Here is a 23,428-nt window from a genome sequence, read left to right as displayed (position 1 = left end):
TCAATTAATTCTACAAGGTCTTTTTTCAAGAAATACATTGTATAGTAAAAGCCAAAAGTGTTAAAACAATTTTTCAGGTTTCCTTTCAGCCATCTGACGATTACACTTTCTATGCTTGTCTGAAATAATTCTTTTATTTACGAATCTTTTTCTGATAAAGTAAAAAGCAAAAGCAAACACCAGTGTTCCCTGTAATCCGGGTGCTTGTGCGGCTGCTCTGGTGAAATGCTACCCAGCTGTTTAGCAGAGCACCCATAGATAGGTTTTGTGTTTCTATTGGTGCTGCACATAAAAAATTATTCTGTACATGGACTGAAAAAGTTAGAGGGAACATTGCCAGGCACTCCTTATTGTTGGCAATGATAATGAAACCAGAGAACCTGTATTTTTACATTAAAGTGATTAAAACAGTTATATACTCACTTGAAACGTGTTCTAAATAGAGCATCCATTGCTCTGACTTGCTAGCATAAGCATCAATGCCAACAATATTCATGTGACCTCTTGGATATGTACAATAAGTGGATTTGCCTCAGAATCATAGAGCTGGAAGAGACCTCAGAAGGCCATCAAATCCCAATTAAATCAACCCAGCCAGGGCTTTGTCAAGCCAAGACTTAAACACCTCTAGGGATGGAGACTCCACTACTTCCCTAGGTAACCCATTCAAGTGCTTCATCACCCTCCTAGTGAAATAGTTTTTCCTAATATCCAACCTGGACCTTTCCCACTGCAACTTGAGACCATTGCTCCTTGTTCTGCAATCCATCACTACCGCAAACAGCGTTTCTCCAGCCTCTTTGGAACCTCCCTTAGGGTATGTCTACACTAGCCACCTTAGTTCGAACTACGGTGGCTAATGTAGTCATTCGAACTTGCAAATGAAGCCCGGGATTAAAATATCTCAGGCTTTATTTACATGTTTCCAGGCGCCGACATTTTTAAATGATCGGTGGTTCAGACTCCCTGCCCGTGGCTACACGCAGAATGGGCTAGGTAGTTCGAACTAAAGCCCCTAATTCGAGGAGTAACAGTAGCCCAAATTAGGGGCTTTCGTTCGAACTACCTAGCCCGTGCCGCGTGTAGCCGCGGGCAGGGAGTCCGAACCACCGGGCATTTAAAAATGGCAGCTCCCGGGAAAAGAACGGTTACTTACCTGTAACTGTTGTTCTTCGAGATGTGTTGCTCATGTCCATTCGAATTAGGTGTGCGCAGCGCGTGCACTGTGTCTTCCGAAGCGTTTTCCCTAGCTGTACCCGTAGCGCCGGCAGGGCGGGGCATACGTACCCCTGCCAGCACTGCCCCACCTCAGTTCCTTCTTACCGCACGTAATGGTCGTTGGAGCGTGTCTCTCTCAGCTTAGTTAATGGTTCCTGTTCCTCTTAGCACTGTAAATAGTTCAATTAGTTAGGTAATTAGTGTCTACTTCGTTCTTTGTTCTTCCTCCCCCTTCAGGGGTGAGGAATGCCAGGGCCGCAAGGCGTGCACTGTCTGCGCAAAGTTCATGCCCAAAGGAGACCCACACGACAGCTGTCTGAAGTGTCTGGGTGAGAGCCTCCTCACAGACTCCTGTAAGATCTGTAAGTCTTTCAAGCCACGCACTAAAAGGGAGAGAGTCTCTCGCCTAAAACTTCTCCTCATGGAGACGGCTTTACAGACGGCACCAACTAGCCACCCTACGGTGCGCAGTGCACCGATCTCTCTCCGGCATTGAAGAGGGCGAGAGTCTCGCAGGAGGTCCCCGTCTCGGAAGACCACACCGGCCCTGCACCGTGGTGCCGACTCACCGGTGCATGCATCCTCTGCGGTGCGGCGTAAGCGAGCAGAACGCCCCTCTAGCCCAGGGCAATTGTCCCCGCACTGCCCGTCCACGCCGGACACCTTTGAGGCTGCACAGGACCTCATCAGTCTCACCACCTCCCCTCCATCGTCGGTTGAGGCAGAAGGGTCGAGGTCGCCTACGCCAGAGGCCGTGTTGGCTCGGGCTTCGCCTCCGCACCGGCATGACCGGCAGGCTCAGGCCCATTATGTGCCGGGACCGTCCCCAGTGGGACCGGTACCGCTTGTGTCGGCATCGACGCAGTTCTCGACGCCGGCTCCTAAGCCTCACTCGGCACCCGACTGGGCTCGATCCCCATTGGTGTTGGGTTCTCTCCTGGCCCCTCGTTTGGCTGCACCGGTGCCGTACCACCCTAGCCTTGGGGCAACATCTGTGGCACCGTCACCTTCGACGCCGGCTCAGAATACCTTTCAGGGACTGTGCCTCCAATCATTGGCACCGAGCTCTTCAGCACCGACGCATGTCTCGGCACCATCGCAAGCACTGGCACCGACCACGTGGACCTTGCCAGTGCCCCAGCCGACAGCGATGTCGTCCTCTTCAGGGTTTGTCTCGGCACCAGAGATGCAACCGGCACCGGGACTGGGCCTCCCGGCACCTCTTTCGGCACCAACACCGTTTTCTGCACCGGGTCTGGGTCCCCCGGTGTCGCAACAACCGTCGGTTCCCCCGGTACCGCTGCATGATTCGGCTCCCTATGTGCCGCAACAGCCTACTGTTCTCCCGGTGCCGCAACAGCCACCGGTACCGGCACGTCCCCACCGTGTACATGCCGACAAGCCCGAGTCCATGGCCAGGTTTGCCCCTCTGTTGGTTACAGGTCACTCCTCGTCGGCACCTCCCTGGCCAGAGTCCGATTATTCTTCGGATTCCGATGCGACATCCCTCAGGTCAGGATCTTCGGGAGCCTCTTCGGCCCATAGATCCCGTTCCCGGCACCAACGCATTTAAAAATGGCGGTGCCCAGGAACATGCAAATAAAGCCCGGGATATTTAAATCCCAGGCTTCATTTGCAAGTTCGAATGACTACATTAGCCACCCTAGTTCCAACTAGGGTGGCTAGTGTAGACATACCCTTAAGGAAGTTGAAGGCTGCTATCAAATTCCCCTTCACTCTTCTCTTCTGAAGACTAAATAGACCCAACTCCTTCAGCCTCTCCTCATAGGTCATATGTTCCAGCCCCCTAATCATTTTGGTTGCCCTCAGCTGGACCCTCTCCAATGCATCCACATCCTTCCTGTAATTGGGGGCCCAGAACTGGACACAATACTCCAGATGTGGCCTCACCAGAGCCGAATAAAGAGGAATAATCACATCTCGGGATCTACTGGCAATGCTCCTCTTAATGCAACCTAATATGCCATTAGCCTTCTTGGCTACAAGAGCACACTGTTGACTCATATCCAGCTTCTCATCCATTGTCTGCAGAAATGCAACAACAGATAACTATCTGTTCATGTAAGATCAGACTAGTGCTTTTACCTTTTCCCAGTAGAAGACAACCTCACAAAGAGTTTATTAGTGACAGGAACAACTTTTTGGATGAACACTTGTTGATCATCACGCTCACCAAATGGTCCTGTAGTTAGAAAAAGAAATAAGTATTTCAAACACATTACTCTGAAAAGTTATTGGAAAAAAAAATCTAACCATTCCCATCCTGTCTAGAAATACAGAATTTCTCACACAGATTCAATCTCATTAAAATGAACCAGGAATCTCAATGATTTGTCTTTCAGCAAAATATAGCATTACTATGCATTGTGATGTGTAACTACCAACAGTCCCAATGAAACACCCAAACTGGAGGGCTATCCAGTTATGTTTAGTAATTCTGAACTACCAAGGAAAATGGTGACCTTTATACTGAAAAAAATCAATCAATTTTATTCATTTTTGTTTTTAAAAATAAACCTCTCTATATTAGAGTCATGGAAATTACAGAAAGTATAGTTATGATGTACTGAAAGAAAATATTTATGGGATCTGAAATATGATTTGGGATTCATCACCTCTTGGTCACTAATATGAATTAGGGAAGTAAAAAAGAGTAGTCAATTAGTCGGTTACCCAATAAGCCAGATAGTCACGCCGACTACTCGCATTCCCTGCCTTGCTTCCTCTCTCTCAGAGGCAGCAAGCGGGAGAGGGGAGCAGGAGCTGGTACTGGGCGCAGGAACCGGATTTAGCAGTTTCCCCCCCTCTCATGCTGTTGCCTCTCTCAGCCCGAGACCTCCTGCGCATAGGGGCTGCTGCCAGAGTAGCTTTCTCTGCTCCTCCTGTGCTGCTGCCTCAGAGATGCAGCAGTGGGAGGAGGCAAGCGGCACCGTGGAGAGCAGCCATGAAGAGAAGCTACTCTGCAGCATCCCCTCTGCTGGCAAACTCCCCTAACCCTCATGGACAGGGGCTGCTGGACCCAGTGTGAGCCAGGACGGAGCAAGCCCAGTTCAGTTCTGGTTTGTACTAGGTATAGGAGCTACCCCCATTGCAGCTCTGAAGTTTAAATGTAACAGAAGCCAGGCTGCCTGCGTGCCTGACTCTTACTACATTTCAACCGAAGAGCTGCAGCAGGGATAGCTCCTCCTGAGTGCCTTCCCTTATCGACTAATCATGTATTTGACTACACGATTACCTAAACACCTGCCTCTTAACATCTTTAATACGAATGTGACCAAGTTTTCTATAGTCTTATTTTTCCAGTATTGCTCAGCACACCTGTACCTCCCTCTAATGTCAAGGGAGGTGAAGGTGCTTCATAATGTGTAACACTCTGTACTTGTTCAATACCCCCAGAATACAGACACTGTAAAAAGTTACAAGCAAATTGTTATCAGTATACATATTATAAGATGATCTGGAAGCTCAATCAAGAATCGGTGTTCTAGTGGGTTAAGGTGCTGTAATAATACACTATTAAAAGACAGACCTTGCCACAGAAAGCACACAGTTCAGTACTATAATAATCTTTTGATGGATAAAAAGCAAAGGTGAATGGCTTCTCAGTTTGCCACATGCCTACCCATTCAGTGTTGTGTTAGCATCATGCTACAGCAGATGCAATGTTAGCCCTAAGTAAAGACTTTCACAATTCTGTTGGGTTTGTGACCATTTCAATGTAGATTTCAAATGCAATATGAAAAGAATGTTAAATATTACTCACAATATTTTTTAATTTACAAAATGTGATTGCCCATCACACGTGCCACAATATTATCAAAATGCAAGCGGACTATGCTGTAATTACTCAAGTGTAAATCAGACTCTCACACTGTATGTCAATGGAGTCACATGAATGTGATGAGAGCAGAATCAGGCTAAATGCCTTCAGTGAGTTCACTAGCCCTCAAAGTCCAGTACCCAGTAATGGAAAAACATTTTGCCTACCTATGTCATTTCCAGAAGAGTAACTACCATGGCTCTCTGTTTCTTCCAAGGATAAGATTTTAAATGAAGCTAAGGGAGTAGACCCTGGTTGTGTGGAAATCATTCCTCTGAATCGAGTCACTGTCCATGTCCGAACATGGTTGTTGTCAGCACAAACTAAAAAAATAAATAAATAGGAATATTTAAAACAGATGGAAGATTGTTTTTTGAAACACTTTTTAATTTGTAAGACATAACATTTACGAGGTAATCAAAATTATCTGATCTCTCACTGAGATTATCTGATCTTCTCAGAGTATTTCTACACAGCAACTAGACACTCACGACTGGCCCATGACAGCTGACTTCAGGCAAGAACTTTTTCACTGCTGTATAGACTTCCAGGCTAATGCTGGAGCCTGGAATCTAGGACTCTTCAAGGGTTTTTCTTTGCTGTGCAAACAGATCCTCAATAGTCAAAAAACATTAATGTCCAAGCAAGCTAAACACTGGAATAAATTGCCTAGAGATGTTGTGGAATCTCAATCTCTGGAGATATTTAAGAGCAGGTTAAATAAACAACTATCAGTGATGGTCTTGACGGTACTGGATCCGGCCGTGAGGGCAGGGGACTGGACTCGATGACCTCTCGAGGTCCCTTCCAGTTCTAATGTTCTATGATTCTAAGTTCAATAAAAGGCATTCAATCAACTAAAATAACAAAATGAGAGGAAATTGTGGTCGTCAACAGTTAAATTATTTAATATGTTTTCTGGAGACAAAATGCTTAAGAAAGCTTTAAAATTAGCAATGCATGCCAAAGAAATTTGGAATTTAAAAAGTTAAAAATATTTGAAAACTGGGTCCTATGCATAATGCATATGCTCTCCAACTCCTGACTTCTAACAGGTATTTGCTTTGGTTGTAGGTAAAACAATTCACTGAGCTTTTCTGCCTTGGTTTTCCCATCTATAAAGTAGGACTAAAACCACTTACAGTACTCTGCTGTTGTAATGTTTAATTAACACGTGAAAGTACTACATCTTACTGTTGTAGTCTCTTATTGAAGAGACAAGGTGGGAAAAGTAATGCTATGTAACTGAAAGTTTGTCCCTCTCACCAAGAGAAATTGGTACAATACTCCTGGGGGAATTTTGTGCCAATGCACAATGCAGAATTTGGTGTGTTCCCTGTAGAATTGGCATTGCAGCGTGCAGGCTGAGAATGTTAAATTACAGTTATCTGGCTAATCTGATTTGTATTGACTACATTATTAGTCAATAAGGACCGCTTTGCAGAGCCACAGCAGAGCTCGGCTTGAGCTGGGACTGAGCAATCCTGGCTCGTGCCAGCTCCAGGAGCCATCCCCACTGCGGCTCTGCATTTTAAATGTATGAAGAGCTACCCAGCTATCACTACATTTAAAATGCAGAACCTCAGCATCCTGGACTAGCACGAGCTGGGACTGCTTGCACTGAGTCCAGAAGCCCCTGTTCACGACGGACAGCTCCCCACTGGAACCCTCGCAGCAGCCTCCCCTATCTACCCCCCACTATCTCTGATAGAGGCAGCGGGAGGGAGGGGGCACCGTGAGACAGTGCTGGAGGGAACTGGCTTTTAAGCCGGTTCCCCCCAGCACTGGCTCCTGCTACCCCCCCTCCCTTGCAGCAAAGGAGGAATGGGGGGGAAGCAAGTAGTAGACACTCTAGTCCAGTGGTTCTCAACGTGGGCCATATGGCTTCCCAGGGGCCCACATGGAATAAAACGGAACATTGGGGGCCACAGTAAGTTTCTGAGGGGGCTACTCAAACTTAACTGCCAGGCATATGATGAATGAGGCTCAGAAGGGGGCCATGAGCAAAAAAAGGTTGAGAAACATTGCTCTAGTCGATGACTCGCTAACATCCCTAAGGCAGACTGCAGTTTCCAGATAAGACAGCTCCATCTGATCTCATGGTGTGGCCAGAGCCACCCTCCTCCCCCACAAGTAACAGCCCTAGCTGCAGGTAGGAACTACTGTTTTCCAGGAAGAGAGAGCAAGGAAGTGCATTACTCAAGCTGTTTCAGAAGCAACTAAATTTTGAAATGGAGCCGCCCACTAAGAGCCCAGTGAGACAGTAATGAAGCTGTGTGGAACAACAGCTGGACTCTAGGAGCTGGGGGAGGAAGGTTGCAGAAAACTGGGCTAAGGTGGTGCTCTACAGCTAGGCTCTTTTGTGACTAGGCTCCTATGACTAGGCTTTCAAGAGGAGGACATGCAGGAGACAGCTGTGGGGGCACCTACAAGCCCTCCAGCATCCCCCAAATATCCCCTTTTATTCCTCCAACACTCCATAACTGATTCCCCCCCCCCATCCCTTCTCTCCCATCCCAACCAATGTGCTTTATTTGGGACCCTAAAGTAGGAGGGTGGAGCAAAAAAACCCTCAAAAATGACTAAAAAACTGGGAGGGGGCAGAGTTTTCCGCCAATATGTGTCCAGCTGGGGCATGTGACAAAAGCATAACAGAGAAACAGGAACAGAGCTGTTTTAGAGGTTTCTTAAACTCTGCTCCTGGGAGAATCTTTTTTGTTGTCTGTATTGTTACAAGTGTACTTGCTGACACTTGAAATCAATTACCAAAATAATTGAAACAGATATAATTAGTGTGTTATTTTGACAAGTAAAATATGCAGAATTTTAGGTGCCGAATACCCCCCAGGAATAAATAAAAGATGAACTCGCCCACCTTACCACACACGCGTGCGCTTTTCTTTTAAACGAGCCATCTCAGAATTCAACAACTGACAAAAGAACAGCAGTCACAGGAACAGCTTGCTGACAGAAATGGTAATTCTCCAACACTTGGAGCCTTTACATCCAAACTATCTTTCTGAAAGAGGCTCTACTTCAACTGCAAATTACTGAGCTCCACAGTATATGAATAATTCCTGCCACTGCAGTTATCACTGGAGTACTCTGGCTAGTATTATACTAGAAGTTCAGACTAGAGGACCATAATGGTCCAGTCTAGCTTTAAAATCCACTCTCCTGAGCCCAGCCCTCCCTGACGATCACGTGAAGAGCTGGGACTGCCATGAATCTTTTTTAGAATTTTTTTTCTTAATATGCTGTTCTGCATATAATCAACTATGTTTAGTAATTCCAAATGATGGGATTTGAGATAAGGACTGTGAACATTAGAAGAAATGGAAAAGGGAAAATGAGTGACACACATGTGCATCTGCAGATAAAACAATTACCGGACACCAGGTGTTTCTCGGACAGCATAATCTTTGTAACAGGACTTCGATGAACTGTAAAGGTTTGAAAAAGTTGAGGGCCTGATCCAACTGTTTCAGGATGCTGTACAATCACTCTTACTGCTCCAGAGCTGGTACCGTATGCAATCTCAATCCAATTACCACTTACACCTACAAAATACACAAACAGAGATGTTTTAAACCAACCAACAATCCTCAAAAGTAGGGAGGGGAAGTTATATCAGCAGATCTGTAACACTGAAATGGCTACTTATTAGTAATTGTTGATAATGGCTCCTTAAAAAGGGCTTTAAAAAAAAAAAGAATGATCTTTTCTTTAATTGGTGATTTTCAAGATACATGGCTCATGTTCATTCCATGTTTAAGGGTGTGTGTGCTTGCCACATGCAGTGGTTCTAGAAGTTGTTCTCTAAGTTCTTCCCTTAGTGGATCCCTCCCAGGCTGGGGAGCCCATCGCTGCTCCATTAGCCAGAATCCAGCCAATGGAGCAGCAAGAAGTCATGTCTGGGCCAGGGAGCCTGCGAGCAGCAAAGATGCAAAAAGCAAATAAGCGCCGCCTATATCTTGCACACCCCACTGCATCTGCGCTGAGACCCTGCACCCCCAAGCCTGCTCCTGCCCTCTTCCCCATGCCAGACGCACACAAGCACCCTGCTCCTGCCTCCTCCCCTATGGCCAGACACCACCCCCAGCTTGCTCCTGCACCCTGCCTGCCACCCAGATTTTGCAACTCCATCCCTATCCCAATCATTGGCAGCTGTGTCCTGCACACACTGTAGCCCTCATTTTTGGCTCAACCAGAGGGCCTGGAGGGCCCACAAAAATCAACAAACCCTGAAGCCCCAGAAGAATTAATTTGGTCTGAGGCCTTGAACCTCAGTCCTCCCTGCCCTCCTCTCCTCCCTTCTTCCCCCTCAACATGGGCTGGCGTAACAGGGGAGTGAGCTGTCTTAGTTGGGGGCCACAGTACTGAGGGTTCAAGGTTCTTGGAGGTGTTGTGTTTTTGCTTCTCACTTGTGTGGTCACGGATTCAAAATATGTTCCCCACTCCTGCCATAAATAAAGACATTGATGAAACCTCTTGTGTTGAACATAATATTGTACTTTATTTAAAACTGAAGCTTGGCCAACAAGCTTGGGGCCCATCCCTCATCTGGCAGGAGCATAACACACTTGCACCCCCCCATACACCTGAACGCTGAGCGCATCATACACCTGAACCCCCTGCTCTAAGTACTTCATACTCCCATATCCCCAAACTCCTGTACCCCCACATCCCCAATCCCCTGCCATAACTCTCCTGCAGCACCCACACATCCCAAACCTGTGCCCTGAGCCCTTCATACCGCCAAACTCACTGACCTGAGCCCCTCATATACGCGAACCCTGACTCCTACACCCCCACATCACCAGTTCCCCCCCCATAAGATTGACAGAAGACAGCCTGAAAGTATGCAAGAAGCTGGATTTGACCAGTTACGATGTAAACTTCAAAGAAATGTGCAAAAAGATGCAGCAGATGTTCCATTAAATAAAGTCTATGAGTACCAGGTTTCATTTTTGCTATTGATCATTATATCAATTATCAATAATATTGTCTATTTTTAGTCATGCAAATGGGCATTCTGATATGGCTCTTTGTTAACCACTTGCTCTGAAGTTTGATGTAGTTTGGTTCTTTGGTTTGAAAAGGTTGGTGACCAGCTTCACAGGTGATTAATCAGCCCCACCCAGTTAGAGGCTATGGGCTCCCTGCACTGAGCTGACTGACTAGGCAGGGCTTATTTTCCATCTGTGAAGTGGTGTTGCCCCACAGCTTAGAGGGAACACAGTTATGGACATCTGTGCTACAGTATAAAGTGTGCCACCAGTTCTGCAACCCTCTATTTCTTCTTGCTGGCACTCCAACAGTGAGGAAGGACAGTGGGTTATGGAATGGACATGTCCAACACATCTGGAAGGACGCCAGTTACAGATAAAGTATTTTTTTCTTCAAGTGCTTGCTCATGTCCATGTTAGGTGACTCCCTAACAGTACCAACAGCGGGGGATAAGAGTTCATGGATGTGAAGCTTGTTAACACAGCTTTGCCGAACCCAGTGTTATTTTTGGCCTGCTGATTGATGGCAGTGTGTGCTGTGAACATGTGAACCAAAGACCACATCATAGCTCTGCAAATGTCCTGGATGGGAATATGCACCAGAAAGACTGCCAAGGACACTGGCACTCTCACTAAGTGGGCCTTCACCAGAGGCAGCGGATGGACCCGCAATTATTCAAAATAGTCGGGAGGTGATCCAGCTGGAAATTCTTCATCCTGTCTGATATTGTGATGAAGAGCAGCGTTGATATACAAGAACCTGGATCGGCAGATGAAAAGCCAAGATGGCAGCCAGATGAACCTTGATAGAGATGGCCAGGCCCGACTCTTTAGGAAGAGCAGACAGTCCAAGATGGACTGCACAGAACAGCATGCCACGGAAATGCCACTCTGAGGTGCCCAGGAGAAGAACCTTGTCCACTTCACAAGCTAAGTCACCCTAGGGTTTTCAGTTTCCCAAAAGCACCTACTGCACCTATATGTTCAACCATGCATCTACCACAGAGTGAGGTGGAGGGAGGCAAGGCTGGGGTGCATGAAGTAACCATCGACTTAGGAGAGAAAGTCCAAGCAGAAGGGGGAAGGGGGGGAGAGAGCCCTGGTTTGCACTGTAGAATCAGTCTCACCCAAAGTGTCGCCCTTGTCACTCATTCCCTGCCCCTTTTCCAGGATGTCCGGGAACTCTTTCCTGGGATCCTTTGGGAAAGAATCAATACATTTGGCCATTAACTGCCAAATATTGAAATTGTAATGGCTCAATAGGGTTTCATGATAGACCATCCTCAGCGTAAGCTTGATGACGAATAAAGCTCCCTCCCAAAAAGGTCCTGTTTTTTCCATCTCGATTAGTGGGAATAGCCCCCGGATTGCCCTATCTTTCCCACTTGTTGCCTGCAGACACTACTAATGAGTTCAACGCAGGGCGGGTATAAAGCAGGGGTGGGGTACCTGAGGCTCAGGGGCTGCATGTAGCTCTCTGGTTTTCTTGCAACCAGCCCCCAAGGCTCAGGGCTACCTCCAGCATTGGAGAGCCTAAGCTGGTGCTCCAGCCCTACCCCCCGCCACCTACAGGGCCAGAGCATGCAAAATCTTCTAGCCTAGGCCTCCCAAGGTTCTGGGGTGTGAGGGGAATGTGGAGAATGTCTGTCTTCCTACTTCTCAGTTGGGAGCTGCCTCAGTGAACTTTTTTTTGTTTTTGTTTCCCACTTGTGTGTGGCCCCCCAACTGATTCTTCTGTGAATTAGTGGCACCCAACCCAAAGAAAGGTACCTTTATACCAGAGGTGGGGAATTCATGCCCCCCCTGACACTTTAAACAACTGATTTGTGGGTTAGTAACTAGCATAGGCTGCCTATAGGCTTGGTCACCATTTTTATAACTATAATTAGTTTTTACAATTATAATTAAAATACACTACAGGAACTAATAGTAAGTGTTGCAACTATTTACAACAGAAAGTTCTCAAGGAACAGTTTGAGAGAAGGAATTATTTGCCAAAAAGAGGAACATTCCAGCGCTACAACTGACAGGAAGAAGGAACTGAATGTGTGCGCCACTCGAAGAGGCACCAGAACCAGTCCTGTTCAGGGAAAAACAGTACCAGTGCATCTGGCAAGGACATAGACCTAACACAGAATGGACATGAACACACACTTAGGGAAGAATTAATTTTACCTATTCTACAAGCATTTACCAGCTACTATTGTGTAGTATACCCCACTACATCTTGCAGTTCCCAAAAAAAACAAAAACAAAAATGGGGGGGGGGGGTGCCTGAGGAAAAAACCAAGCAAATCCCAAAACACATAGTATACATCAGCTCCTTTTCTGTGACTCTAAAGAGACACGTCAGTATTTGAAGAGTTAAGAAACAGAGGTTAACATTTGTCTTGCAAGATTTTCTTCTCCTTGCTGTGGAAAACAGTAATATTAAAGAAGAAAATAAGTTGTATTAATAATGCAGGTATGAGAGAGATAAAAAACGGTTGATGAAATGTCTGCATCTTCATATAAAAATATTTGAAGCCCACATTTTAAAGCAACAACTGCATATATGAGAGCTAGTTTTCTATTTTTTTGCATTATCTCCCTATGGTTATAACACTTCATGAAAGGGTTAAACTGAATTCAAGCCACAGACTTATACTTATCAGTGAAGCAGCATTTTTTTTTTCCCAATAAACCACCATTATGTCTACAATGCTCACTTATACTTTTTCTTCTTCCTTAAGGCTGGGCATCACTCCATCCTCCCAGAACACATGGGCTACGTCTAGAATGGCATGATTTTCCGCAAATGCTTTTAACGGAAAAGTTTTCTGTTAAAAGCATTTGCGGAAAAGAGCGTCTAGATTGGCACAGAGGCTCTTGCGCAAAAGCAATCTGTGCCAATCTAGACGCGGTTTTGCGCAAGAAAGCCCTGATCGCCATTTTCGCGATCGGGGCTTTTTTGCGCAAAACAATACTGCATTGTCTTCACTGGCCCTCTTGCGCAAAAGCATTTGCGCAAGAGGGCTTTTGCCCGAACGGGAGCAGCACAGCATTTCCGCAAGAAGCACTGATTTCAGACTGTAGGAGTCAGTGTTCTTGCGGAAATTCAAGCGGCCAGTGCAGACAGCTGGCAAGTTTTTCCGCAAAAGCAACTGCTTTTGCAGAAAAACTTGCCAGTCTAGACACAGCCATAAGGTAAGCAGAGCAATCCCAACTATCAAAGTTTACAGTGGGAATTCTGATCTGAACCCTGCTCTTCTGGATCTCTTAATGACCTTTAATGTTTCGGTGCAGAGATTCCTGGTAAGAAACTCTGGTACAGTGTCACCAAACCAAAGCAGCTTCTATAGCAAGAGTGCCATTTATGGGGGGCTACCCCGAGGTTGGAACCCCTGGATTTCATACTTGAGGTGTCTTTAAAGCTGCATGCCCTAGCTGCAAAGACAGTTCTTAAACGCAACAGAGTTTGAGCCACCAAAATCTGAAATGGCACCCCTGTTGTATAGGCTGTGGCCATCTTGTCCATACAGCATAATGACAAAATGGATAAGAGCACTGATGTTTTTGAAAATAAAGAACACTGGTTAAAATCTAACTAATGTGCTCTGAATATCTTCCCAGGAGATCTGGGAATGCAATTTAGTCTAAACCGATACTATCGGTCTTTCTAAATCATACTTTCTAAAATGATTTTTTAATTAAATTTACATCCAGGCTGACAGTTTGTACACCAATTTTAAGACTGATGAAAATTAAAATGACAATTAAACACTGATAAATGTTTATAATGGAAAATGCAACACATGCCTTAAGTAACTTTATTAGTGATACTGTTGTTAGAAATCTAAAATACTTTAAAAATATGAACATGAAACCTTAATTTGCAATGTTTTTCAAGGGAATGTAAATGATATGCATTCTACAAACTTGTCTTGGGTGTGAGGTAGACACTGAGTGCTGTAATGGCATCATTGGAGGGATCATGATAAAGTTCTGTCACCAGAAGATCATTATCCTTCATTCGCAAGGGAAATTTCTGCATATCTGCATAAAATATAAACAATAAGACACAGCAGAAATTTGTAAGTCAGATCATAATAATGACTGCACTAATATTCCTGGTCAGAACAAAAGTGAACATTATAATCTTAATGTTGTTTTTATTCTTACCTATGTAATATATAGAGCCATTGTTACAGCCCAACAGCAGAAAAGATCCAGCAGTATCATAACTGGTGATAGGGACAACATCCTGAACCTAGTACAAGAGCAAACAAAATATAAAACATTAGTTCACCATTTTCTTTCAATTATAACTTCATCTGCATTCTTTTTTTGCTGCTTCTTGTAAAAATATTTTTTATAAACAAAACTTAAAGTGTATTTATCACCACACCATTTTAAAAAACATAACAAAAAAACCCCACCCCCAACCTTCCAACCACTGCCCCAGACAGAAGTTTTGAAGCTCTCAGCATTTGCCTAACTCCCCTGCCATTAAAATTGATGGAAGTTTCAATGAGGTACACTTAGGCCAGCACTGAGCATTTTTTTCAATCCAATTGTAAATATGCACAGATACAGAGAAACATGGCACTAGAAGCTATAATTATTATTCAGCATTTTACCTTCAAAAATTATTACCATCAATAATTTTCAAAAATTCAAATATCCGCTAGAGCACTCTTTAAATACTACCTCCTAGCTTTTTAATATTATATATATTAAAATCCACACAACAGATTTTTTTCCCCTCCTGCTGATTTTTAGGAAGGGGGGGGGGGAATGAATAAATTGAAGAGCAGCCATTCCAAATACATTTGAGCCTGTCCCTTCTCTTCTCCCATTCTGTGGAACCTCCTGCCTGCCATATGTCAACATCAGTAGCAATGTTGAAAATGGGTCTCACTGTCGAGATCCATGGAAGGAAAAACGTATCTTTTCCAACTCCCATGTTTCAATAATTTCTTAGCCCCTCATAGGGAGCTCAAGGGAATGAAAGGGGATCTCTTACATTCCAGGCACCTATTTGTTTTGTTTCCTAGTCTGAGGACAAAAGAATGTCTCTTTTGCCAGAGACAAGATACATCAGCTGCTATGCTCGTCCCTGCCCTTGTATGAGTGTGGTCATCATTCTTGAGCATGAGACAGGAGGTTCAAGTCACTATTAAAAAAAACAACCAGTCCAACTGATTTTACATAGAGCATGGTCAAATGCACATAAAAAACGGAACCAGTTTTAGTCAATTAAGGAGTTGTCCAACTGTACTGAAAGGACAGGAGACACTTGTTATGAATTTAATAAGGAAACAACTTTATTATTAAATGTCTGAGACTACCTGGCAGATAAAAGTACACAGTTCAGGCAACCCAATGTTCATTTAAATAACTACCTGGAGCTTTCACTACCCCACTTTAATTTTTCATCCAGGTCCCTCATGGCTTGGGCCCCACTATAAGTAAAAGAGTGGAGGTTGGTTCCCTACTTTACAAAAGAAGCCCCGAACCACCTCTCACACAACCCAATTTGTTTAGCTAGCTACTCCTTTTAACTACAGGCAGTCCCCGGGTTACATGGATCCAACTTACATCGGATCCCTACTTACAAACGGGGTGAGGCAACCCCGCACTAGCTGCTGCCCCTCAGCAGACCAGGGAGACACGAAGCTAGTGCCCCCCCGCCCCTCCCCAGCAGACCAGGGAGACGCAGAGCGGCTTTTCTCAGCAGACACCTCAGCTTGAGAATAAAGTACTGAGGGAAGTGAGGTGTGGGAGAATAAAACTGAGCTCTGGAGAAATGTTTGGCTAGAGTTTCCCCTACAATATGTACCAGTTCCAACTTACATACAAATTCAATTTAAGAACAAACCTACAGTCCCTATCTTGTACGTAACCCGGGGACTGCCTGTACTGTATCAAACCATTTATCTGGTCACTGGATGCCTTCCTCAGCCTGAGGGGGCTGGGCAAAGAGCACAGCTGCCTCAGGACCTAGCCATTTAAAAGGGCCCGGTGCTCCCGGCCGCTGCCACCATTACGGTGGAAATAGAACAACTGGAGCCACGGGCCCTTTAAATTGCCACTGACACCACTCTGGGCAGTGCATGGGGCAGTGCTGAAAAGCTGGGTCTAGCCTCCCCCAGCCAACTCCCCACTTCTGCCTGAGGGCGCAGAGCCACCCTCGCCCACCCATCCCACACACATCTTGCCCAGGGCCCAGCAAAGTTTGTCAGCCACCTTGGCCCTCCCTTTGGAGCATCTACACTGGACATCCACCCCAGGCTTACAAAGCAAGTTGTGACATACAGACTAACGACTTTTCCTCCTCACAATAGGGCCTCCCGACACCCATCGTGGGGAAGCAGAAAAACCTCCACTTTACCAAAGCCAAATGTGAGGTGAGGGAAAAATTCCTCCCTAGCTCTTTCCTTCTCTCCCCAAAAGAGGGAACCTACTGCAGTGCCAACAGCAGGACCTACCCAAGCCTGATATTCGCACCTTGAGGGAAGGGAGGGTGGGTGCTGCCTTGCTTGCTGCATGGAGAAAGGGCTTCCAATACCAGGGCTTGTACTTTTCAAACCCTTTTGTCCTTATGTTCTCAGGGGAAGGGGATGATGATGTCCTTTAAGTCCCTTGAAAAACAAACTATTTACATAATATCTACCACACAACAATGCATAGGATAAACAAACATTTTCCACATAACTATTTCTTGTTATTTTCTGCAATGCATATTTATTTATAAACTTACATTTTGTTTACAAGTAATCCACAGAATTACAGCACTTTCAGATTCTGTGTTAGGCTTCACAAATAAAACAACATATAAACTGAAGATATGTCTCTTATTTCAAAGGTCAAACTTCCTTAGTCCAGACTGCCAAAGCTAACTCAGTGGGTCTATTTATTTAAGTGATAATTCCCTTTTCTTGCCTTCCTTCACCAGTATGATGCAGTGTCTGAGCTAAGGTTTAAACTTTTATTCTTGGAAGGAGTTCAGATATTACTATAATGAGCATCAACTTCATAACCCAGATGGCTTTTTTACTAGTGAGCGACTGCACAAAAAAACTGAGCAACAATGTCAAGAATAGCAACTTATTTAGACAATTCTTTCTTAATAGTAGAAGTGCACCATGTCAAATTCTTACTGTAAAACGGGAAAGCAAAAGAATCACCACAAAGAACAATTTTAAAGGCCTATGATTCCATTATCAGAATTCTTAGACTACAGTAACACACCTTCCTAATGGTTCATTAGCGTCCCAAGTTCAGACATTTAAGACTGGAAGGCCAAAACCTCCTTAACTTCAACAACTTTACCAAGCCCACACAATTACCCAGGTCCTCTATGTGAAGAGGGTAGAACAAAAGATATATTAATACAAGACACCAAGCAGTTCCCACCATTTCAAGAGGAAGAGAATTACAGACCCATGAAAAAGCGGGTGGCAACTTGTCAAGCCATAATAGCTAAACTATCATAATCATCTCCATGTGATATTTCTGTGCAGGATCAAAAGGCATCTAAAAGACAACACTGGATGTGTTTCCTGAGGACTTCCAGAATGCTAGCAGTGTTTGTGCATGGACAGAAATAACACATACTTTGATACTATAAAGAAAAACATAAGAAGCAATAAAAATAGGCTCCACACAGTGAACCCACCTGAGCAGCAAAACAGGCCATAACAGAAGGAACTGTTTAGGGAAGGGGAAGTGTGTGTTTAGAAGACAAGTGAGACTCAAACTACAATTATAGACAAATGTCCTATAGAGGGCAGAATACCTCTCATCTCTCAGGGACAGAGACAGGGGACTCCTGCACAAGAGCCCCAGAGAGGAGTGCAAGGCCCCTTCGCCTTTCATCTCTCAGGGAGTTCAAGTTGCTTTCTCTGAGTCAAGATTCATTTGTTAGCTTGTGTGTTTTATTTGCACTTATTGATAGTAAAATACAAATAAAATGGAGGGAAAACTGTAATAGTAACCAACAGAGCCAATGAATAGAAGCCCTGCTATGTGACATAGGCATAATCTACAGCAACCAAGTAAGAAATGAGAACAGGCATGAATCTTACTAGGTCTCCTGTGTCATATCTTTATTACATTCTGTGCTTGGTCTACACTAAGGAGGACCATTTATAACCAATTCCTACCACTACTATTATGTTGACTAAAATACACAATGCAGAAAGGTACACTAATGCAAATCTTGAAACTTCTGAAGAAGTTTCAGAGTACGTCATCCATTAGGTCATGGGAAACCAAAATATTAGATATTTTATTTTTCATCATTTCATGCTATTTATTCAAGTACATCAGTTATAATATGTTTTCAGATCTACTGATGAAAAGTGCAATACAAGAGCTAGGTACCATAACTTGTTGCGCAGACTTTTGTCCTAGTGTACATCCCAATAAAAACTGAATTTTTATGGCCACTTCTGGTAGCAAGAATGGAGGAAATACTATTAAATTCTGGAATGCTACAAATTAACATCTACAGAGAACTTACTATAGGTTCTTTCCATTAGCTGTCCACATGGGAAAAAGTCACACTGAGTAATGGACTGTTCACAGAAAAAGCCCCCCACAAACTAACACTGAAGGACTAATTTCTGACCTTTATAAAACCACATATAAAACGGATTAAAAACAGAAGTCATGAGGAGACCTTTCAAAGGTCCAAAGAACTCAACTTACTGGGACCTACAATAAAACAAACAAAATAAAATTCATTCTCTGTTATCCTGTTTGTGTGACAGCAGCACTAGCACATCTTTGGGTGCTTCTACATAACAGGCATTTGTGTCCCGTTCCCGCCCCCCCCCCCATTTGGATTTTCCACAAAAAGCAACACATTTTCCACACCCTGGCAATTTATTTGGTCAAATTCATCATCTTTTAGCAAAGCTGGATTTTTTTGCCAGAAGCCTAAGGCTACAGCTACAGTACAAGTTAGGAGTGTTATTTCCCTGCTCATGTATGCATAGTCATGCACTAGTGTGTTTAAATAACAGAGTAGCTGCAGTAGAAAAGGAAGAAGCAGTGGAAGGATAGCTGGGCTGTGATAAGTGCATACCCACAGGTTTTAGGCATCACTTTGGAGGACAGAACTGAAAATCAGAGGGATGTTCTTAACTTGCAGAATTGACAACAAAATGAAATTAAAAAAAAAAGAGATGTAAAGGAAGAAAAACCAAATGCATTAATACAGATGTTAGGGCTGTTCCCCATGCTGCCACGCCAACTGCAGAAGGTGGAGGCCTGCAAGAGACCTTAAAATATCTTGCCTCTATAGGCACTGTTACAAAAACTCTACAGAGTCACAGATTCACTGACTTTGGGAGATATCTGCCACATCAAGTGATTTAATCCCTAAAAACCAGGATGAAACACTTGAATTTCTTCTCAAGGGGCACCCCAAGCTCCTTTGCCAGAAGAAAGCTTGAAAAAGAGAGAAACAAAAAACACAGAAAACAAACTCTCTCTGATAGCTGACCTTCCAGGCTAGGCCAGCACACAGACAGGCCTCCTGTTACCTTCCAGGACACAAGAATCAAACCATTGCCTCAGAAGGAAAAAAAAAAGTGATTGCATTAACAAAACAAAAAGGTATACTTGATAAAGTACACTTGGTTGCTTAATGTTACAGAGCAACCGAGGAAAGAGCAGATTAAAACACAGAGAAAAGAAATCTCTCTGGGTACAGCTTGGATATGGTAAATGGGGGGAGGCACAGAGGCACATGGATTTCACACAGAGAAGTTTTACCAAACAGCAAAATAAAGAAAAATAACCTGATCACAACTAAATATACATTTTCCCTCCACTTAGGACTGTACTGATCCACACTTTAAGGCCCAGTCCAGTCCTATGCCAATATTTTGCATAGGCATGGTAATTCTGGTTGATTATTTCATCTTGTTCCTCCAGCTGCTAACTTAGAACTCTCAGACAGAGAAAGGGCAGCAGAATTTAAATTTCAGCACTGTATCCTATTGGTTCTTCTGGCCCCCTCCCAACACCCTTAGCTACCTGAGTTTAACCCTTGAGTCATTGCGTGCTGGCCAGCTACCCTCCTATTCATCACAACAGAATAGGGATAGCTAGCTTGCCAGCAACACTGCTGAGAAAAATCTGAGTTGTGGTGGATCACACCCTCAAGATGAGCCAGCAATATGATGCTACAGCAGAAAAGCAAATGCATTTTAGGCTGCATTAACAGAGGCATAGCAGGCAAGGGATAGCACTGCTTTACTTGTTGCTGATTAAGTCTCAGATGTAGCACTATATTCAATTTTGCTTACCAGTGTACAAAAAGGATGTAGTTCTCTCTTGCCATAGAGGGCAGCACAAGAGGGGATGAATTCAAAATATTCCATAAGTGATTTAGATTAAATTTTTGGAACAGTTTCCTACCTGTAAGAACAGGAGGACAACTGAACAGATCTCCTAGGGAAATTGAGGAAGTTCCTTCACTGGAGCTTTTCAAAAGGAGGCTGGATAGCCATCTGTCTTGGAGGGTTTAGACACAACAAATCCTGCATCTTTGGCAGGAGATTAGACTAGATTACACTTACAGTACCTTCTAACCTTATGATTCTATGTCTGCATTCAGCAGAGCTCCAGTGCCAGTACTTACATACCTGTGACTATACTGTTATTTTATATTTGCACAAGCTCAAAAAGTATGTGTACACACAAGCAGGGGAATCAACCCCCTAGCTTGCCATGTAGACATAATCTAAGTGACCAAATGATTAACTATTTTTCCCAGTCTAAAAGCCTCAGAGCAGTAGCTGTGTAAATCCGTAACTTTAAAAACAACAAGTAGGTGCCAAGTAGTCCTGTGGCACCTCAGAGACTAATAAATAAAATAAAAATCTATATAAACATGGTCTAGTAGCATTTTATAGACTAACAAAACATGTAGATGGTATCATGAGCTTTCATGGGCACAGCCCACTTCTTCAGATGACCCGTCATCTGAAAAAGTGGGCTGTGCCCATGAAAGCTCATGATACCATCTACATGTTTTGTTAGTCTATAAAATGCTACCAGACAATTTGTTTTTTTAAAGTTTATCCTGTACAGATTAACTCTGCTACCCGCTGAAGTTTCTAAATTAAGATAGACAGACAGATGGATAAGCTTTCGTGGGCAAAACCAGATGAGATGATCTTGAGTCCAGAATAAAAGGGGGACCCTCAGAATAAAAAGAGAGGGAAAAAAAGTGCCTGTCAATTGCAGTCCCAGTGCCAATGAGGCTAATTGAGCGGGCTGCAAATTTCCCATACTTAGCTTTTTTATTTTTCCCTGGTAGATGAAAACTTGATACATCTAGAAATAAGACTAAAATTAAATGACAACAGTCCTTACTTGCATAAGTGGCTAGAAATGTGCCATTAGGAATTATCGTACTGTTTGGCATACTGAAATGTTTATGTCAACAATTTAATACAGTATTACTAACTTAAAAATCTGAAAACTTTCTACACTTAAGCTCATCTGAAAAAGTGGGTTTTGTCCACGAAAGCTCATGATGATTTTTTTTTAAACACACACACACACACACACACACACACGGCTCGACAAATACAATCTACTTGCCACGGGTGAGTAGATTCGGGCGATCTGCGCATGTGCAGATCGCCGGACAGCGCGGCTGGCGAGCGGGGCTCGCCGCGGTTCAGCAAACCCTGTATGTATGTATGTATGTATGTATGTATGTATGTATACACACCCACACCCACTTACTTTTTTTTTCCTAAGGTGCCACAGGACTATTCGTTTAAGTTACAGACTGATACAGCTATCCCTCTGAGATTTTTCAAACTCTTCTGTTTACACAACTGATTTTCATTGCTAGATTATCAAATGCCTATAACCTTCTTGCTATATCATATACCATCAAAATCTTGCCTGAGGAATGAGCATTGGGGAAAGCCTCCTCAACTGGTCTGCCCCAGTCTAAGAATCAGGGAGGAGATGCCAGAATCTATTATGGATACAGAAAAAGTAACATCCCAAAGGAAGAATTATATAAAATGCATAAGTATCTCAGCTCAAAGGAGAGTGGCTAGAACCAGGGGGGGGAGGGGGGCAAGGGGAGTAAAAAACCATCCTTAAAGTAGAGCTTGAATATTGGCAATTCAGAAAGAAAGGGATAGGAAAGCACTGACTGAGAGGACTTGTAAGAGAATGGGGTATTTTTTGTGTTTATACTAAGATTATAGGACACTGGAAAAAACATCCGCCTCTCTCTTCCCCCCCAATTTCATTGACAATGGCTCTCCCAAAGGCGGCACAACCTATTGAAGCATGAGGTTTATTTTTTATGTGCTAACAACTAAGAGTGGTGAGGAAACTATTGTACATTTTCTAGCTTGTGAAGCAGGAATAAAAGACCAAGAATTAGCAATTTTTTCAGAATGCTATTTAGAGTATGCCCACTGTAAATGAAAGAACATTGTACATGAAGTCATAATTTTCAATTTCTTTTCCAACTGAAAAGGGAATAACTCATATCTTTGCATAGGCCTTCTTTGTATGTTCTAAATGTAGTTCACTTAAAAAAAACCTGAAGAATAAGGGAATTGGACTGTGACATCTACTTTATGAAAACTGCTTCATTTCCTTCATTTAGGAGATCTTTTTCTTTATGCTATCTTTGGGAATCTAGGTGCTCTTCTGAAAATTCGTTGTTCCTTCTCAATGAGAAATCCTGTTGCTATAGCCATAAACATTATCCAAGTTTTTTAAATACTACAATCAGAAATCCCATTTTGGTCTCTTGACCTATTATCTTTGTCATTACAATCTCTAAGGACTTTAACAAGATCTGTTATAGGGTCTAGGAAATACATTTTACTGCCAAAATGGTTATATTAACTTACTGATTTACAGAATCTGTAAATTGTTTTTGATGTTCTAGAAGCCTACGTGACTGTAGCCAGACAGGAACCCCCCTGTAACATCCATTTTTGCTTGCCTGGAGCATACAGGGCACACAGAGCAGAAGGCCCAGGCTGTGTGACCGTGAATGACTATAAATAGAGATATGCCAATTGCTGACCAAGAGGCTGCCAAGGAGTGTCCTTGACTCAAACCCATATTGATCCGAACACACAGCCGTCCGCAGGGGGAGGAATCTCTCGCCCAGTAAAAGAATATCCGGCACTCCTAAGTTAGCTATCTTCCTCTCTTGCAAGTGTAAATTAACTTGAAACTTGCTTGTAAGAACTGGCGCCACAAAACGGACCAGTACAATTTGGCATCTTAGATAAGAAAAGAGGATACAGGCCCCCAGGGATATAAAGATGGGTCCAGCAGCACATTTACTCTGAGTGTCAATCTACCATCTATC

At 43.7% G+C, this 23,428-nt stretch overlaps 2 protein-coding genes across 3 annotated transcripts in view; one reads left to right on the top strand and one right to left on the bottom strand.

The window, feature by feature from the left end:
- Positions 1–23,428, bottom strand: part of KCTD3 (potassium channel tetramerization domain containing 3) — a 76,641-nt gene that overhangs the window by 5,033 nt on the left and 48,180 nt on the right. For both annotated transcript variants that reach the window (XM_006137347.4, XM_006137346.4), the window contains exons 11-15: positions 14,230–14,317; positions 13,987–14,103; positions 8,449–8,619; positions 5,227–5,382; positions 3,325–3,421 (exon numbers count right to left, since the gene is read on the bottom strand). In XM_006137347.4, the coding sequence (XP_006137409.2) occupies positions 3,325–3,421; positions 5,227–5,382; positions 8,449–8,619; positions 13,987–14,103; positions 14,230–14,317 (629 nt within the window). The remainder of the gene's footprint in view (positions 1–3,324; positions 3,422–5,226; positions 5,383–8,448; positions 8,620–13,986; positions 14,104–14,229; positions 14,318–23,428) is intronic.
- The window catches only part of LOC102451796 (usherin), a 265,927-nt gene that overhangs the window by 200,692 nt on the left and 41,807 nt on the right, over positions 1–23,428 (top strand). The window lies entirely within an intron of this gene.

Source organism: Pelodiscus sinensis, chromosome 3, assembly GCF_049634645.1.
Source record: "Pelodiscus sinensis isolate JC-2024 chromosome 3, ASM4963464v1, whole genome shotgun sequence".
Classification (NCBI taxonomy): domain Eukaryota; kingdom Metazoa; phylum Chordata; order Testudines; family Trionychidae; genus Pelodiscus; species Pelodiscus sinensis.
The sequence above is the reverse complement of the archived record's forward strand: the minus strand, read 5'-3'. Positions and strand labels throughout refer to the sequence as shown.